This window comes from Oenanthe melanoleuca, chromosome 17 (assembly GCF_029582105.1).
Source record: "Oenanthe melanoleuca isolate GR-GAL-2019-014 chromosome 17, OMel1.0, whole genome shotgun sequence".
NCBI classification, from domain to species: domain Eukaryota; kingdom Metazoa; phylum Chordata; class Aves; order Passeriformes; family Muscicapidae; genus Oenanthe; species Oenanthe melanoleuca.
In genome coordinates, this window is record NC_079350.1 from 5,573,027 (window position 1) to 5,591,768 (window position 18,742).

The window sequence follows — 18,742 nt, forward strand, 5'->3', positions numbered from 1 at the left end:
GCACTCCTGGAGGAGAGGTGTGCCAAGGGCCCCAGCCATGGGGCTGCCCCAGCCCCTCTCCAGCAGGCAGGGCTGTGGGGTGGCTGAGGTCAGAAGGGGGCTGAATCCCCTTCTGCAGAGAATAAATCCCTGCCCTGAGTTTCTCTGGCTGTGCCACCCTCTGGAACAGAAACCTCTCACTGCTGCTTCCCTGGGGAAGGGGAGGGGGGTTTGTTGGGGTCTCAGCCTGCTGGGCACAGCCTGGGGCTGCCTAAAACACCCTTGTGTCAGCTCTGCCAACCCAGCCCCCAGCCCAGAGCGAGCCCTGCCTGGTGCAGGGGTACCAGCAGCTTCACAGCAGGTTCAGGGCTGCTCTCCCTCCAACCCACCAGCACAACGACCCCAAAGGCTCCTGGCTGGAGCTCAGAGCCACATCCTGCAGAGAGATGCTGGGGCACTGTGTCCACTTGTGTTCTTAACAAACCCACTGCCACCAACTGCAGGGCTCCAAACCTCCATCTGGCAGAAAATCCCCACGATGGTGAAGAGGAAGATGAGAGAAAAGGCTGAGAGGCTGTTTTATTTCAGGATGCCAATAAAAGATAAGGTTACCAGTAAAAGTTCCTCTGCTGTCATCACACCGATGCTGAAAGCATCACAGATCTGCTGCAAAAGGCTGATGCTCACAAAGGCAGGACATTTTCCTGGTATTTCGAGTCTCCCCATCTCAATTTAGGAAACTACATCCCAGTTAAGGCAGTGGCAGCAGGTAAGGGTCTCTAAGGTGCAGCTTTGCCACCACACAGGTTCTTGTCTCTGTTTCCTTGTTCTCTTCTTGCCCACTGCTCTCAACTCCCAGGTATTTTTCAGCATCAGAAATGCTTCAACTGCTGGTCAGCTTGTCAGAGCATTCCAGATGCTGATGGTGTCTCCATCCATCAAGCTTGCCAGAACAGGTGCTAATGGGAAATATCTCACACGGGCCAGCAGTGCTGGGATCTGCAGACCAAGCCCCTGCCCCGGGAGGAACGGGCTTTTAGGGTGAAGAACAGGCTTGTGGCGATCGTGCAGCCTCTCACTCTGCTTTTTGCACCATGCTGGGTCCACATTGAGTTCTTTGGGTGCATTAGGAGCCCAGAAGGGCGGTAGTTTCTCTGCTGCTCTGCAAACAGCCCTGTGAGACTGCTGCGGGCTGGGTTTCCAAAAGCTGTGCTGATCCCACACGGAATACTGTCCCCCTACAGACCCACAGGCAGGAGAAACCCTCCCCACAGCCCCAAAGCCACTGCCAAAAATACAAACAAAACCCAGGGGAAAGGGAGGGAGGGTGGAAAATAACACTGCAAATACCAGATACCATCTCAAAAAGCAGCGCCCAGCCTCAGCGAGCCCTCAGCAGCGCGGGCAGAGCCGGGGGCTCCGTGGGGCTGCTCCATGAAGGAAGGAGGCTGTGCAGGGAATGAACTGTCTGGAGACACATCTGCTCGCAGTGTAGGAGCCACGGGAGGGGACAGGGAAAGCACCCGGGGGGATTGAAGGGACTGAGCCCCCTGCAGCAGCACAGATTCCCGGCTGGGCTGTGCACCCTGGCCAGGCGCGGGTCCGACCCTCGGCAGGGCTGTCAGCGCGCAGGGCTGTAGAAAACAAGCCTGGGATGGCAGAACCCAGCCGGGAGACAAATTTGGGGAATGCCACCCCTGGGGGAGGCACCCCACGCTCTGCATCCCCTGTGTCACCTCCGGGGGGCTCTGGGCTGCCCCTGCACTGCGGCTCTGCCCCAAGAACGGGGCGAACCCTCCTCACCCCCGCCCCAGGACCGGAGGGGGATGCGCGGGACCGGCGGAGCGGCGCGGAGGGAGAGATGCGAGCGGGACTGTCCCGGTAAAAACGCGCCTCCGGCCAGGACCGAGCGCCATGGAGCCGCGTCCCGGGCCGGTCCCGTTCTCCTCTCCCCGCCCCGGTTCTGTCCCCGCTGATGCCGGGACAGGACCCGCTGGTTCCGGTCCCGCTCCCCGCGCCCGGAAACCGAGCCCGGGAGCCCCGGGGGAAACGGGGACCCCGCAGGCGGTGCAGCCCGGCACGGAGCGACTTCCCGGAGCGGCCCGGACCCGACACCGCCGGTGCCGGCGAGGAGGCGGCCGGTGCGGGGTCCTGGTGCCCCCTGTCCCGGTGCGGTGTCCCTGTGCCCCTGTGCCCCTGTCCCGGTGCGGGGTCCCGGTGCCCCTGTCCCGGTGCGGGGTCCCGGTGCCCCCTGTCCCGGTGCCCCTGTGCCCCTGTCCCGGTGCGGGGTTCCTCTGTCCCAGCCGCCCGGGGCTCGGCACCCTCGCAGCTGCCCCCGACGGGGCTCCCCCCTCGCCTCCACCCGCTCCCCCAGCTCTCCCCACCCCTCCGCGGGGGGACACTGACCCCGTTTGTCCGGGGGGGACACGGCGGGGACACCCCACCCCAAAGCTGTCCCGTCGCCGGGGACTCACCGTCCTGGGGCGCTGCCTCGCTGCCGCTGCTGCCTCCCGACGGCTCCGGGCCGGCCTTGCCGCCGCCGGCGGGCGGGGGACCGGCCGCGGGGGTCCCGTTCATCCCTGCCGCCACCTCCTCCAGGTCGAGGAGGTGGCTCACGCTGAAGTTTTTCCGGCTTTGAGCGTTTTCGGGCGGCTCCGGGCCGCGCACGGCGCCGGGGGCGAACGGCTTGTCCATGGCAAAGGCTGGCGCCGAGTCCATGGCTCCCACCCCCAGCCAGCAGCCCACCCCGAGGTGCCGGGCCGCTCCCGGCCCCCTTCCCCTTCCCCACCCACCCCCCCCCAAAAAAAGGAGAAAAAAATTTAAAATAATTATAATTTTTTTTTTTTTTTAAATAAGGGGGAGAAAAAAAAAAACTCGGCTGCCCTGAGTCCGGCTCCCTCCCCAGCCCCTGTTCCGCCTTGTGCTGACGTCTGGGGAAAAAACCACGCTCCCAGCCCAAACTTTCTTCCCCTGCTCTTTGCTCTGGAGCTGTTCAAACAAACGCCCCTGCTCAGCGCCGAGCGGGGCGGCCCCTCGCCCCCCCGGCCCTGCGACCTGCCCCCCTGCCAGGGACCGAGCCGCGGAAGGGGGGGCACACCGGGGGGAGACCCGCGGGCCCCCCTCCTTCCCTCCCCCGTTATCCCATCCACACCACACCCCCAGCTCTGTTTTAAGTGCTTCTATCAACAAGTGTAAGTGGCTGCGCTCCGTGGGGAGGGATGGGGTGGGCTGGGAGAGGGGCTGGAGGGAGAGGTGACCCGCGGGTTAGCGGGGGACACGGCCCCCCTCCACCTCCAGCCACCCCCCTCCTCCGGTCCCCATCAACCCCGGAGCAAGGTCACCTCTCCTGGGAAAAGCCTGGCTCTCTCGCCTTAATGAGATAATTACGTCCTGCACCACAGTTAAAAACTCATAGGCTGTTTCCCTTGGGGTTAGAAAGAAACCTCCCTAATGAAAACCAGCCACCGGGAAAAAGGAGTTTTTCCTTTTTAAAATTATATATATTTATATATATACACATATAGCTATGCGGGGAGGAGGCAGTGGGAGGGACAGGGGCAGAGCCCGGCGCTGCTGTCGGGACAGGGCTGGGCTCGGGGCGGTGAGCAGAAATCCAAGAGGTTAAACAATTATTCCTTCCCCTCGATTCCAGCCGCTGCGGGGATACAGGGACAGGGTTCGAAACCTCCAAGCGAGATCGGCCGGCTCTGAGCTCATAAACATCCCTGCTCCAGCACGGCCGAGGGAGGCAAACCCCTGGCTGAGTTATTTTAACATTTGTCGAAAGCTTTTCTTGCGCTCCCTTCCCCTTCAAGTCGGAGGCGTGCAGATTTTTAAGCCAGCCAGTGCTGCCAAATCTGATCTTCCTGACGGGGAAGCAGCTTCCCAGAGCTCTCCAGCTTGGAAGGGGTGTAGCTGAAGGCAGATTTTGGCTCTCTCCAGCTCTGCAGGGGGCTCCTCCAGTGTGCAAACAAGCCAGTCCAACCTCCCTTCCCCCTCTTTTTTGGGGGGGGTTCGTTTATAGGTTCTGTCGGTCCAATTCTCTGGCCCTGGGGGCGCTTTGGGAGCCAGCTCTGGTGCCAGCTCCTGTCCCCTCGGCTGTGTAAATCACGGGCTGGTGTCACACTGCTCTGCTCCTGCTTCCCTGGGGATGCTCCCAAAGAGGTTTTGGCCCTGCCCAGTGCCCAGCTGGACACGTCCCCTGTCCCCCCGTGCCGGGGCAGTGCTGAGCACGCAGTTATACATTCTGTGCGTTTTAGAATACAAATAAATTGCCACCAGCCCTCCTGGCTGCTCTCAGGGAGGGGATGGCTGCATCACCCCTGAGTCCACCAGGCTCTGTGCCACCCTTCCTTGTCCAGGTACCTGCTTGATCCTGCTTTTTTCCACCATGACCGCAGGGACAGACCCTTCCCAGGATGGGGGTGACCCCATGTCCAGGAAAAAGTGCCCTGGGATCAGCCCTGACTGTTCCATCAGCACTGGGCACGGCTGGCCTGGGGAGCCCAGGGCAGTGGGACCCCATCCTTGTCCCCTCTTGGCTCCAGGGCTGGGAACATCTTGCTGTGATTATTTTTATTTTGGGGGCGGCTGCTCTTGGCCCGTGGAGGAGTGAGGGCAGGAGTGGGGGATGGAGCAGCCCCATCCCCGTTTATAACCCTCTTCCTCCTCCTTGTTTAGGGCCAGACCTTATTCTTGAACTGTCTGGCTTTCCAGGGGAGACGGCTTTCCCTCAGTCCGTGGCATTAAATAATTAAATGGAGGGAATAATCGTCGCTGAAACCCCCTTGGGTTCGCACTTCCTCGGGCCCTGTGATTGCTGATATTTTTTGGTTGAAATATGACCTTTTTTATGATCAAAGGGGATCAGAGTTCCAAGGGAAAGCTAAAAAAAAAAAAAAAAAAAAAAAAAAAAGGAAAAGGAAAAAAAAAAGAGGGCAAGCATTTTCTTTTTTTTCCAGTCCTAGCAGTCTGGTAAAGTTTCTTTAGACATGCAAAGATTTACACACCTTTCTGCAGGGTGCCTTAAATTACCCTCCAACTCTTTACACATTTCCATGAGCAGAGCAAGAACAGTAAGTCATTGAGAAATTAACTGGCCTTTCAGTAATATCCCCTGTCGGCCTTTCAGAAGGAGAATGTCTAATGACTTTTTTGAAGTAGAGGTCAGGGTTTGCTTTTTTTAAATAAAACAATCTGTATTAATGCAATTTCCTTTTTAGCTGTAGGATTTGCCCCTTTTTTTTTTTCCTCAGCATCGTTTTTTTAAACGCCACCATCCACACGAGGCATCTGAAGCAAGACCTGGTTGTTTGAAACACACACTCCTGGTGTTCCCTAACCCACTTGTGCAAGCTCTTCTCATTTATTTTTTTGGTAAAAACTGTGTTTTAAAATGGACTTGGAAGCTGGCAAGGTGACTCTTGGCTTTGGGCAAAACGTGGGTGGTGCAGAGACAAAGCTGAGCAGGTTTGCTTTACCTGACACTGGGCACTTGGGTTTTGCTGAGCTGGGTGTGAGCTCTGAGTCTGGCTTTGCTGGGCCAGAGCTGCTGGGCTGATGAGCCAGAGGCATTGAATTGGCAGAGCTGTGCTGGGCTCCTCAGGGTCAGGATCTGTCTGGCCAGAGCCTGACAGCTTTGCAGCCCGTAGGATGATATTTCTGTTTGCCAGTCCTTCATCCTTCTCAGGAAAAAGAAAGAAAAAAAAATTAAAATATTGTATTTTTTGGTAATTTCACTTTGTGCTTTCCTGGGGGTTTCCTGATTTCTCTCAGGCTGTGCTAATGCCTTGTGCTCCCATGGTGCTGAGGGATCTGGATGTGCTCTGCCAGCCCCAGCCCCCTCCTCACCCCAAAACTGTGGGCAGCCTCCTGGGAGCACTGCCTGGGGTGGAGCTGCTCCTTGTGGTACCCAGGTGCTCCTAACACCCCCAAAATCTCACCCTGTGGATGTTCTGGTGCAGACAAGCTGGGCTGGCTCATCCATAGCTGAAGGTTTTGTCTGACTATGGAGCTGCACCTCTGCTGCACCCTAAGGAGGATGTTTGGAGTAAGGAGGTGGGAAGGAGTAGAGTGTGGGGGATGGTGGGGGCTTGGCAGTGCCTGGCCAGGACCAGAAAGGTGGGGTGGGGGGTGGGGGGGTGGGTGGGTGCCCAGCCCCGTGTCCTGCCCAGGCTGGGGATCAGAGCCCCCCTCCACCCCAGGGCATCGGGCAGGGGCCAGGACAGTCACAGGGTGACAGCCTGGGGTAGCTGCTGGAGGAGTCCTCCTGCCCAGCCCTGCCCTTCCCAGCAGGAATGGTATTTCTGTACTTACTGAGCAATCCTCTTTCTCCCTCCATCCCCACCAGGCCCCAAAAGTACAGCATGCTGTGTGCTGGCTCCTCTTCTCCTCCTCTCCCCTCCAGCCCTCACAACCCCCCCCATTGCCTCCTAGCTCCCTGTTTCTGTGGTTGGTGGCATTATAAAACACCCCAGCCAGCCCCTTGGTGAAGCTTTTTCTCCCAGATTTCTCATTCCCTCTCTTTCTGCTTCTCTTTTGCTCTTTCTTTCTCTCCCTGCCAGGAATCCCAGTCAGTCCCAGATGAACCAATACTCTGTGGCTCTGCTATTTCCCTTTTATTCCCCCCCCATCCTTCAACAGCGAGATGGGAAAAGAGTGAACTGAAAAAAAAAAAAAAAAAAAAAAAAAAGAAAAGAGAGAGAGAAAAAAAAAAAAAAAAGAGAAAGAAAGAAAGAAAAAAATCAAAGCGGCACATATTGGATCCAGATGTGCTTACAGCCCTTTCCAGCAATTTAATTAAATTCCCCCAGACAGCCAGGAGGATTTCTTAATGATCAAATTTCCCTGGCTTTCCTCCTAAAATGCCCCTCTTTCTTCGGCTGGCTGTTGCTGTGTCTCCCTGATGGATGGCCAACTCGCATTCTTCCGAGTCCGCCCCGCCAAGGCCGTGGGGAGGAAGGGGCAGAGCTGTTATTCCACCCAGGCACTCAAACCCCCATCCAGCCACGGGGCCAGAAACAGCCCTGACTGCCAAATTTCTGCTCCCAGGAAATGTGGGGATGCAGAGTCATCTCCCTGGGGCCTGTGTGGTGTGCTCATGGCAGGGATACTCCAGGGAGGAACTCCTGTGTGTGGACTCACTGTGCTGGTGGCAAGGGAAGGGCTCAGCCCGTGGGTCTCCTGGTGTGTCCCCTCCCAGGGCTGGTTTGGTCCCACCCTGCATCCCCAAAGCCTCCTTTCAAGCTGGGGTTACCAGGGTGGGGAAAAAGCCCCTTGGGGCTCCTGAAAAGGCACCTTTGGGCTGGCACAGCCCTCATCCTCAGGGACAGCACAGCTGGGGTCAGAGGTGGCCATGGGGTGACCCTGCCTTGCCAGCCCTCCTTTCCCAGCCACAGCAGGCATGGAGCAGTGATTTCTCCCCAAATGGTGTTTTTGGAGGCCTGGACCCTGCACAGCCCCCACAAGTGCCACACAGACAGGGATGGGGTTTGTGTCTGGTGCTGCTGCTGTAATTGTGGAGCGTCTGGGGTTTTCTTGGACTATGGAGGGTTTGGGTTTTACTGGGAATGCAGAGAGCCCAGGGTCTGGTGATACCTGGTGGCAGCAGGAGGCTCTGGGACTGGAATGAGGGTCTCAGCTGCCCAGCCCACCCAAAGTTGCACTGGTTTGAAGCCAGCTCAGCCCTCTGTGCAGAGGGACAAATCCCCACCGTCCCTCGCTCTTCCTTGCCGCTTTCCCCTCTGCTCCCTGCCCAGGCTTGGCTGGGGTTATTTCCACCCCTACTCGGGCAAACAGGGGGATGACACCCCCAAACCCCACCCAGGGGGGCTGCTGGGCTGCAGGGGGGTGCAGGCCAGCTGCCCATCCAGGTACCACTGCACAGCACCACGTCCTGGTGCCACCAGGGCCACCAGCCACCCTGCCCTGCCCTGAAGGTGGGCTCGGGGTCCCGGGGCTGCCAGCACTGGGGTCCCCCACCCCGGCACCCAGTCTGTGTGCGGGAGGGAAGGGTGGGAAACAAGGAGGACCGTGACAGCACGTCAGAAAAATGCCCAGCCGGCCCTGCAGCCTCCTCGCCCCCTCTGCCCCGCGGCCACGGCCGCCTGCTGCAGTCTGGAAACGCTCCACCGGAATAAAATAAATACGTAAATAGGAAACCCAAGGCGGCTTCAGTTATTGCCGCTCTCCAGAGCTCCCCGCGCTGGCAGATTCCACCAGAATAATAATAAAAATAATGATGATTATGATAATAGTACCAATAAATCCTGGGGTAATGCTTCCCCTGGTAGCTCTTACAGCAGGGGATGGTCTGCGGGCAGCAGCACCGGAGTCACCCCGAGCCCCGGGGAGGCGGCGGCCACTGGTGCCAGCCCCCAGCAAACCCTGCCCGGCCTGGGTGGGTCCTCCAGAAGGGAGGGGGGACATCGGGGAAAGGGGGGACACCTGGGCTGGGGGGACACCCAAGGTGGGGGGAACACATGGGGAGGGGGGATATTCGGGGCAGGGGGGAGGACACTGGGAAAGGGGCTACTCGGGGGGTGACACCCGTGAGGGAGGGGACAGCCCGGGAGGACAGAGGGGGGACATCGGGTGTTACCGGGGGGTGCCGGGGGACAGAGGGGGGACACCGGGGGGGCCGGGGGACAGAGGGGGGACACCGGGTGTTACCGGGGGTGCCGGGGGGTGCCGGGGGACAGAGGGGGGACACCGGGGGGGCCGGGCGCGTCCCCCCGTCCGCGCGCGGCCGCGTGCTGCCCCCTGCCGGCCACTCTCGCTACGGCCACGCCCACATGAGATTAGGCCGCACCTTCCAGCGAGACCACGCCCCCGGTCAGGCCACGCCCCAAATGAGCCGTACCCCAGACCACATCCCCGTCCCCGAGACCACACCCCCGTACCCGAGACCACACCCCCGTTCCCGAGACCACACCCCCCGAGGCCCCGCCCCCGGTGCGGCCCCGCTCCCGGCGGGTTCCGGTTCCCGTTCCCGTTCCGGTCGCGGTGCCCAGGCAGGTGAGGGGCGGCAGGGCCGTGAGGGGAGGGCGGGGCCGCGGCTTCCCTTCCCTCCCCGTGTTGCTCGGCGGGGGCTGCATTGGAATTTGTGCGTGTTTATTTGTGAAAACCAACTGGGGTTTATGGACTCGTTTGGGTTATTTTTCTTCCCCCTCTATAGCCTAGTTTGCCTCCTCAGAGAAAGAACTGATGAGCGTGTTTAATGTATCTAAAAATATATTTTTGTAGCCCACTCAGCCTGTCAGCAGTGGTGCATACCTTTATTTATTTATTTATTTATTTATTTATTTATTTATTTATTTATTTATTTATTTATTTTATTTACACGTACCTGCTGATAATAACAGACGTATTCCGACTTTAAAGCATTGTGAAACAAACAGAAAAAAAAATTGGTTTTATTTTTTATTAGCTTATTTTGACTATTAGAATGATAAGGAAATGAAAGTGTGCGTTTTACAGATCTTTTGTGTGGCGATCTCTAGACAGGGTCTTGTTCCTCATCTGCAGGGTCTGGGGGCTCCTGGCGTTTCTCCCCGGGGGCTGCAGGGAGATTGAGGGGGTCCCTGGGGTTGTTGCACTGAGGGAGTGGCTCCAGCCCCCTCTCCGTAGAAACCAGGCAGGGCTTGGCTGGTTACAGACACTCAGAGCACCCCATCCTGCAGCAGCCCCCTCTGCACGGGGCTCTGCCCAGCCTGGGCTGTGCCTGGATGTTTCCATCCTGTGCCCAGATAACTGCAGTGTGCAGCTCTGCGTGCAGGAGATAATTTGGGGACACCAAATTGGTGTGTGGGAGGAGATCCCTGCGCTGGGCTGGGCTGCCTTTATATAAGGAGGGGGCAGCTGTGTTTTTTTCTGTGTTCAAACCTGCTGAAAGCCTTGTTTGTTTTGGAAGGAGGGAGAAGCCCTTTGGAGGAGGGAGGAGAGCAGTGCCGTGCTGGAGTCCCCCAGGCAGGTGTGCAGGGCAGAGCACGATGCCTTTCCTGCACGGCTTCCGCAGGATCGTCCTGGAGTACCAGCCCCTGGTGGATGAGCTCCTGGGGCTGCTGGCCACGCCTGACACTGAAAAACAGAGCTCCCTGGAGAGGTAACAGCAGGGGGCTGAACACCCTGGAGTGTTTTTGGGGGATCTTGGAGCTCAGGGACCTGGCTGAGGTTTGGACAAGTTTGCACCCAGTCCTGGGGAGCAGCTCATCCCACAGCAACAAAGCCTAAACTGGGGCTCAGCTGAGGCCCTGAAGGTGCTGTGTAACCTCACAGCCAGCTGGTTGGAGACCCACTGGGTACAGGACCAGAGGGAAGACCAGGGATTTTCCTTCTTCCCTGGTGCCACTTTGACCCTCGCACACCTGAGCTATGTTCACTGAGTAACTGCTGGGTTTTTGTGTCTCAAGCTCTGCATGCCTGGACAGTGACAGGAGCCAGCTCTCAGCTGTGAGAAGAGTCCTGGAGAGGGAGACCCACTCCCCGTTTTATCAGGAAGGTGTGAGCTATGCCCTGCTGAAGGTCACCGAGCTGGGGCTCGTCCCTGCTGCAGAAATCCTCCTGGAATTTGGTGCTGACCTCAGCTTTGAAGGTGAGGCTGGTGGAAAGGGGACTGGGCGAGGAGGAACCAGCAGATGAGAAGCTGCCCTGGGAGGTGGGGATAGCTGGGCCAGAAAGAGGGGGTGCTGCTAGCTCAGACCACTCCTGCTTCCTGCTCTGGAGTGTTGTGGATGGACTGAAGGACGCCAGGGACTTGGGGGCTTTTGGCAGCATGGAGTCATTGGAACAGCAGGACCTGGGGTGCCTGTGACAGCCCTGTTTTCACAGGCATCACTGTGCTCCCAGGTGTCCCCTGCCACTCTTGGCAGCACTGGGGCCATTTTGGGGAAGCCCTTTGTTCTCTCTGACTGTTTTCATCCTCAGACCCAGTCACCTACTACACGCCCCTGCACATGGCGGTGCTGCGGAACCAGCCGGACGCGGTGGAGCTGCTGGTGCAGCACGGCGCCGACATCAACCGCAGAGACCGGGTACGGCACGGCTGCCTGGCGAGGGCAGGCTGAGCCCCCGGCCTGGGCTGCTCTGGGTGTGGGGACAGCCCTCCTGCTTCCCTCCTCCTGGGCTTTACTGTGTGCTGCTTCCCCTTGGCTCATCCCTGTGCCCGCTGTCCGTAGTGCTCTGATGCTGTGGCAGAAGGTCAAGTTGCCTTTGGCTGAGCCCCTGCCTTGGAGTGTGGGAGAAGGCCGGAGAGACACTTACTGTGGCTAAGATAAAGCCTCCACAACAACTGCCTGCAGGCACTCCCAGTCTCCAATATCTACAGTGTTCTTTAACTGCTTTGCAGATCCACGAGAGCAGTCCCCTGGACCTGGCCAGCGAGGAGCCCGAGCGGTTGCCGTGCCTGCGGCGGCTGCTGCAGCTGGGGGCCGACGTCAACGCTGCTGACAAGAACGGTCTGTGCGTCCTGCCTGGCTCCCCCAGCTGAGGGTGGGCTGGGCCAGGGCACAGGGCTGGGGCCATTTGCTGCTGCAGCTGCTCCCTGCTTACAGACAGGTTTGGGAGTTGGGAGGAAGCTGGCAGAACCTCCCTGTGCTCAGTATTCTCTCCTGTTGTGCTGGCTGTGTGAGAAGGGCTGAACCTAGCTCTGTGCAGCCCAGGGGAGGTGGGATGGGGCTGTGCCTCTGTTGTCCTGTGGTGCCCACTCACTCTGCTGTGGCACATACACCCACTGAGGCCACCACCAGCCCTGTGCTGTGGCCTGTGACTGTTCCCACAGCTGGGCACTGGCATAGGGACAGTAGAAGCATCTGCCAGAAGAAGGTTTGTCACTCCCTGTGTTTGGGCTGTCTGGTGGGTGGGGTGGTTTGTTTTCCTTCCTGCCTTTTGGGGTGTCACCCTGTTGTCCTGTTTCTGACTGATTACTCCATTGCAGGGAAGACTGCACTGCTGCATGCCCTGGCCAGCAGTGACAGTGGCCAGATCCACAACACCGACAGCATCCGTCTCCTGCTGGAAGGAGGTAAAGAAATCCTTCTCCCCTTTCTGACTGGCTGATTGTTTGTGCAGCACCAGGCACTGCCCTCCTGACTCCTTTATGTTCCCACTGGATCAGAGTAAAGCCCAGAGCTGCTGGAGTTGGTGCTGGCCTGGCCTCTCGCTCTGCAGTGTCAGTCACATTCTCTGTCCCTTCCTGCAGGCGCAGATGTCAGAGCTGCCACCAAAGATGGTGACACTGTCTTCACCTATGTCATCTACCTGCTGGGAGAGATGGCATACAGCTACACCGAGGAGGAGGCCGAGGACATCGAGCGCTTCTGCTTCCGTGTCACGCAGCTGCTGCTGGCCCACGGTGCCAACCCCAGCGAGTGCCCAGCCTCAGAGTCCCTCACACACTTCTGCTTGAAAAGCTTCAAAGACTACTTCCCGCTGCTGCGGTTCTTGCTGGAGTCAGGTGCTGCCTACAACTGCTCCCTCCATGGTCCCTCTTGCTGGTCCGGCTTCCACATCGCCTTTGAGCACCTCTGCTGGCACCTCAGTCGCTTTGACGATGAAACCTATTCCTCAGACCTCATCCAGAAAGGTCAGACTCTGCTGGAGCTCATGATGGCCAGTTCACAAGCCATCCAGCTGCCCAGAAATTTTGAGGTCAACACCAGCAGCTGCAGGTTCCATGGGGAGAAGGTCCAGACTCTGTTCTGCTCTCTGAAGCAGCTGGAGCGCTCGCCACAGGCACTGAAGCACCTCTGCAGGGTGTTCATCCGGCAGCGCCTGAAACCGTGGCCAGTGGGTGACAAAATCAAGGCTCTGCCTCTCCCAGACCGGCTGAAGTGGTACCTCCTCATCGACCACACTGCTGCTGGGCACGAGGACCTGTGACCTGACAGTGCCTCTCTGTCTGCTCCCTCCACAGCCCTGCTGTGCCTACTGCCACCATATCTCTGCTCTGAGACAGTTTTCTCTGCAGCAAGAGGTGCTGCCCATGGAGTCCCTCTCTGTGGCATTCTGGGGGTGGTTTCTTGGGCACAATGTCACATGTGTTTGTGAAGGTCTCATTGCTCTGGGGCACGTCATGGGGAGGCAGGCAGAGCTCCTGGGCATGGGGGAGCTGGATACTGGGGCTGGTTTGGAGGGAGATTAAGCAAAGGCCTGGGGACAGATCGCTGGGTTGGGGGCTGTGACTGGACAAGGCAGCCTGTCCCCTCTCTCCCAGCCCTGCCATGGGTGGTGCAGTGCCTTAGGTGTCCAGTGGAGTTGAGAGATGCCTCGGGGTGCTGGGAGAAGGAAGAGGTGTTCTCTGCCTCTGGTCCTGGTGGTGGAAGCAGGTTTGGCATAATCCTGTGGCTGTGGATGCCTTCCTTGCTCAGTGTGAACTTCTGACACCAGGGAAGGGAGTGAAGGGAAACGGGGCTGGCAGCAGTACCTGACTGCTCTGGGCCCTCCGAGTTTCTGCACCCCATCCTACCACAGAGGACCATTCACCAAGGACATCTCAAGAGTTACTGGGCTCCAAAACACACAAAGGGATGTTTGCAAACTTCATGGTGCATTCCCTGTGCAAGGATGAGGAATGGGCAGTCAGCAGCTGAGTGCCTTGTGCCTCCCTCCCCATTCCTTGGCTCTTTTCCTTGGTGACCACTCCCAGGATCTTATTCTCCAATGCCTCCTTCCCAGGAACAAGAAATTGCTGCCCCTGGAGGGCTTGTGTTCCAGCCTTGCCACAGCTGCCTGGCTCCCCTTTCTAGACACCTGCTTCCTTGTGACGTGCCAAAGACTGGCCACAGAACTGAGCCCCACACAGTTTTGTTGGTTTGTATTGTTTTTCATGGGGAACAGATGCAGAAGATGAAAAGTCTGTTCTTATTAAAGACTGTTTATCAGGTGGATCTGGAATTCACTGGCAATTGGAACTGGAAATGTGTATCCTGATGAACTGGTGCTTAAAAAAAATGCAGTAATGTGATAAAATTCTGTCTTGGTGTCTGGAATGAGAACTGAACAATTAAATGAGGCCTTCTATAACGGGTTTGCTTTTCCTTAGGAGAGGTGGGGTGAAGGACAGGAATGGGGGATGGTTGGAGGGTTGATCTGCAGCAGACTCTGCACCTGGACTCAGCCCTGGCATGCTGCTGTGCCAGTGTTGGCATCCTTGAGTCAGTGGCCATACTTGGATAAATGAAGGGAATATGGCCAAAGAGGAGATGGGAGTTCAAAGTCAGGTGATGGTGTGGGGTGCTGGGGGAGCAGCTGCAGTGTCACAGTGATGGAGCTGGAGGGGTCTGGGAGCAGCTCAGACCACACCAGTGCACTCCCAGGGTTGCAAGGCTTTGTCTGGGGTACCCCTATCCCTGGAGGAGGATGTGGGGGACTCAGGGTTACACACACCTCCCTTTTTGCTGCCCATGTAAACCTGCTCAGGGGTTTAAAGCTGAGGCCCCCTCAAAGCCCCAGAACCTGGTTTTGCCTCCCCACACCACCACAGGGAAACAGCAGAGGTTTCTCCTCTTTGCCTTACCCAGCTTATTACTGAGCAGCAGGAAGGGGTCAAACACTCATCAAGGAATGGAGCCCACCCATCCCAAAGGCACCCCAAGCTCCTGTTCACGAGCAGGAGCCCTGTGCACTGCAGTCAGCAACCTGCTGCTGCCCATGGATCACCTCGTGCATGGGAGACCCTCTTACTCCTGTCCAGAGCCCCAAGGGCGGCACAGAGCCAACATGCATCTGACAAACCTCACGTGCAGAAGTGCAACAGCAGGAAAATGTATTTGGCAAACACTTCTTTTCACAAACAGCAGCAACTTGGAAGACAAAGTCCCGTCCTTGTCACCAGCCCCTGGAAGGGGTGTCACGACACGGGAGAGACCTTCTCCCACTGCCCTCATCTCATGGCAAAGGTGTAGACGTGGTAGATCTCATCAGGGAAGTTCTCCTGGCGCTCCTCAGCCAGCAGGTGCAGCCCAGCTCTGCGGATGATCTTATGCACCACGTCCAGGTCCCGGCAGACGCTGCTGTCCACATCGTCCATGATCACCCCCTCCTGAGCCATGTTGTCCTTGATGACCACGATGCCGTTGGGCCGCAGGCCGGCACGGCAGCGCTTCAGGAAGTCGGAGAGGTGGTTGTCAGTGAGATGTCCTGGAGGGGCAAAGCAGGGGTTAGAGGGAAGAGGTTGACCAAGGGGAGGAAACCCAGAAGCTGCTTTTGGGATCCCTCCTGATCCAAGTGGCCAAATACTTGAGGTATTTGAAGTGAAAGCTTTAGCTTGGGGGCATCCAACTTGTGTCTTACAACTCAACTCCATCCAACCCACACCTCTGCTCTGGCCTCTGAGGGCTTGAGGGAAAAGACATTTGGGGGAAAAAGTACAGGGACATTCCTGCATGGGATGGGGGGCAGCTGCCCACCCCAAGTCCCCACCCATGCTGTGATGCCCATTCTCTATGCAGACCTCAGGCTGCTCTCCCCAGTGCATAGGGCACCTGCCCGTCAAGGGAACGGGACAGGCTGGAAATACCCCACAAGCAGTGACCCTCACCGATGACCCACTGGATCCAGATGACATCATAGGAGTTTGGCTCAGGGCTGAAGTCCTGGAGGCCACAGCAGAAGTAGTTGCGCACCCGCCTGCCCTCCTCGCCCAGGTAGCTCTTGGCCTTGGTGAGGAAGTCCTCTGTCACATCCACCATGTCCACTGTCTTGAAGAGGGGCAGCAGCAGCCGCTTGGTGATCCGGCCAATGCCAGCCCCGCAGTCCAGAGCACGGGTCGTCCCCGTCCGGTTGGGGCCATCCTGCAACAACCACCGTGAGGAGTGAATCCACTGCCAGGCACCCACAGAGGAGAAATGGGACAACCACACAGGGCAGGACTGGGCTATAGGGAACCCATGGCAGGACAAAGCTCTCCTGGCATGCAACAGAAGATCCCATGGAGCAGTGAAGAGGGAAGAGCCCAGCTCCACACTGGGAGAAGGGTGGGGTTTTAGGAGCACGACAGACTGTGCCACCTACCCGCAGAAACCTCTGCAGGAACTTCCTGGAGCTATTGATGTCGATGCTGGAGATGTGGCCGTAGCCCCCCAACATGCCATCCACTGTGGCGGGCACATCCTTCCAGTACTTCTCTGCCTTGGAGTAAAACTCAAACTCGTTCTCCACCACCTCGCTGGTCATGCTGGCCGAGGGCACGCGCCCGCACGGGACTCACTGCTCCCCTGGGATGGCAGAACCCCAAACCAGCGAGGAATGAGTCAGCTCTGCCAGTACCTCACATCTATTTATCAGCCCTTCCCCCTCCCCAGGGCTACTGCAAACTCCAAAATCCTGCAGCTGAGAGCAGGCAGGAACAAAGATCGAAATCCTTGTGTTTTCTGGAGACCAACAAGCTCAAAACCCTTCCTGGGGCAGGTGCCTCAGCCAGAACAGACATGGCAGAGCCTTGCTCAGCAATACACCCAATTACATCATTACTTTTTAAGGCTGACCCACCTTTTCACCTATTCTGCTTCTCCTTTCCCTGTCTTAACATTTTACAGATTACATGTTTATGTGTGGCGACAACCCCATCAGTCACCTCCAATTACATCTGGAGTTGCTAAAAGTTATCCTGAGTACCTACCTGAGGATTGTAAATCTCAGCCGTGACCATAAGTTAGATATTTGCAATATAATAAAGTCAAGGTATAATCAGCAATACAAGCTATAAATCCCCCCCCCAGGCATCTCATAATTCAAACCACTGTGGATTTGATTAACTGCGCTGGGGATTAGAAACTAGATTTAAGGTGGCCAAAGGGTAAATTCAAGGACTTCAAACACCTTCACAAATAAAGAAATATATAGAGTTCATGGCTTGAATTTGCTGGCAAATACCCCATTAGACACAAAACCTTTTCTATGGCAGTTCAGACAGGTTTGGTGGCCCCACGTGGTCTCGAACAGCCTCGGGACAGGAAAGGGGGACGGGGCATCTCAACTTACAGGTCACCGGTGGAAATCCAGTTTGGCTCAGTGGTGCCAGGAGCCGGTCTGCACTATGATCTAGGAGAACAGAAGATGAGATTTAAATCCCAAATCACCCCTCTAGCCCTGTGTGACCGTGGCCCCAGGAAACCACAGGTAAGAGACACCCCAGCCCCACAGCTGCTCCCAGGGAGGCTGGAGGACAGGAGCTGCTGCTGCCACTTACACCAGAGGCTGAGCCACGAGTGTAACCAGCACATGGAGGGTTCTGATTCCACTTTGAGCAGTGCTCCTGTCTGATCTCACGGGCTCACCCTCCCCGCAGTGACCCCATTCCTTGGCCTGCATTTGGCTTGGTGAGTCCCTGGTGACTCATTTTTAGGGTGTCACAGGCTACCAGCACAGGCAGAGAGCACCCAGGCCCCCTAACCCAAACCTGAACCCGAACCCGAACCCTTCCTGCTGCCGCAGAAGCCCCCGGTGCCCGCGGCAGTGCGAGCAGGCGAAGGCCAGGACTCGCCCCACGGACGCCGCAGCCATGGGGAGAAGGTCACACGGCGTGGGGGGTCACCGCAGTGCGGGGCCGCGGGCCCCGGGGCGCCCCGCAGGCCGGGGAAGGGGGTCCGCAGGCCGAGGGGACGTGGCTGCGCCGCCACGGGGGGCACGGGGGGCCCATCCCGGGCCCGGGCGGTGTGACAGCAGCGCCGTGCGGGGCGAGGGCGCGGTCCCCGGTGCAAGGCCCGACCCGGCCCTTTCGCCTCCCGCCCACCGGGGCTGAGCGCCCCCCGCGCTCCAGGACCCCGCGGGCCGCCGGGTGCAGCCCTACCCCGGCTCCGGCCCGGGCAGCTCCGCCGGCCCCCCGCGGCCGCGGCCCGGGGCAGGCGTGCCGGGCGGTGCCGGGGTGCCCGGTGCCGGGGTGCCCGGTGCCGCCGCTCCCGCCGCTCCCTCAGGCCGCGGCCGCGACCCCCGGGCCCCCCCCGTTACCTCCGGCGGCGGCCGCGCGCTGCCCCCCACGGGACGGGCGGCCGCGGGGACCAACCAGGCGGCGGCGTGGCGGTGACGTCACTGTGACGTAACGGACGGGCCCTGCCCCGCTCTCCCACTGCTGCTCGCGCGGGGGCGCTGCGGGACGGGGACCGGGGGTGTCAGCGGTGGGACGGACTGGGACGGACTGGGATGGACTGGGACGGACTGGGATGGACTGGGATGGACTGGGACGGACTGGGACGGACTGGGATGGACTGGATGGACTGGGATGGCCTGGAACAAGCGGGGGAGGACTGGGGCGGACCGGGCAGCCCACGGGGAGCCCGCGGGTACCGCTCGTTCTTGAGGGGCAGGCTGCCACGGGAGCCCGGCCGGCTGGCACCGGGTCGCCAGAACAAGTAGCCACGGGGGTGTCCTGGCCGGGCTGCCCGTGTGTCCCCGTCCCGGCTCCTGCTCCTGCTCCGGCCCTGTCCCGCCGTTGTCCTTGTCCCGGTCCCGTCCCGGTCCCTCCCGCCGTGTCCCGTCCTGGCCGCCAGGGGGCGCTGTTGTCCCGCCGTTGTGCCGCCGCCGCGGGAACTTCGGTGAGTCCTGAGGGGGAGCGGGACCCGCGTGTGCCCCGGTACAGACAGAGCCCGGCACCGGCAGAGCCCGGTACCGGCACACCTGGCACGGACAGAGCCCAATACCGGCACACCCGGCACTGCCAGAGCCCGGTACCGGCACACCCGGAACCGACAGAGCCCAATACCGGCACACCCGGCACTGCCAGAGCCCGGTACCGATACACCCGGCACAGGCAGAGCCCGGTACCGATACA

At 58.9% G+C, this 18,742-nt stretch overlaps 3 protein-coding genes across 4 annotated transcripts in view; 1 reads left to right on the plus strand and 2 right to left on the minus strand.

The window, feature by feature from the left end:
* Positions 1 to 2,735, minus strand: part of PRRX2 (paired related homeobox 2) — a 29,034-nt gene extending 26,299 nt beyond the window's left edge. The window contains exon 1 of the mRNA XM_056505213.1: positions 2,454 to 2,735. Within this exon, the coding sequence (XP_056361188.1) occupies positions 2,454 to 2,697 (244 nt within the window). The 5' untranslated portion in view covers positions 2,698 to 2,735. The remainder of the gene's footprint in view (positions 1 to 2,453) is intronic.
* A 6,189-nt stretch (positions 2,736 to 8,924) lies between these two features.
* ASB6 (ankyrin repeat and SOCS box containing 6) lies at positions 8,925 to 13,998 on the plus strand. Its single transcript, XM_056505031.1, has 7 exons — positions 8,925 to 8,994; positions 9,890 to 10,081; positions 10,389 to 10,570; positions 10,903 to 11,009; positions 11,324 to 11,432; positions 11,912 to 11,998; positions 12,176 to 13,998. The coding sequence occupies exons 2-7, from the start codon at positions 9,969 to 9,971 to the stop codon at positions 12,853 to 12,855; spliced, it is 1,278 nt and encodes a 425-aa protein (XP_056361006.1). The 5' UTR covers positions 8,925 to 8,994; positions 9,890 to 9,968; the 3' UTR covers positions 12,856 to 13,998.
* Positions 13,999 to 14,719: 721 nt separating this feature from the next.
* NTMT1 (N-terminal Xaa-Pro-Lys N-methyltransferase 1) lies at positions 14,720 to 18,248 on the minus strand. 2 transcript variants are annotated; one of them, XM_056505033.1, is made up of 5 exons: positions 17,923 to 18,248; positions 16,957 to 17,016; positions 15,988 to 16,190; positions 15,515 to 15,767; positions 14,720 to 15,114 (listed from the first exon to the last, which is right to left on the minus strand). In XM_056505033.1, exons 3-5 carry the CDS (start codon positions 16,147 to 16,149, stop codon positions 14,858 to 14,860), a joined length of 672 nt encoding a protein of 223 aa, XP_056361008.1. In that variant the 5' UTR covers positions 16,150 to 16,190; positions 16,957 to 17,016; positions 17,923 to 18,248; the 3' UTR covers positions 14,720 to 14,857. The 2 variants fall into 2 exon arrangements, with proteins under 2 accessions (XP_056361008.1, XP_056361007.1); XM_056505032.1 differs by lacking the exon at positions 17,923 to 18,248 and adding an exon at positions 17,765 to 17,892.
* Between the last annotated feature and the right edge of the window lie 494 nt (positions 18,249 to 18,742).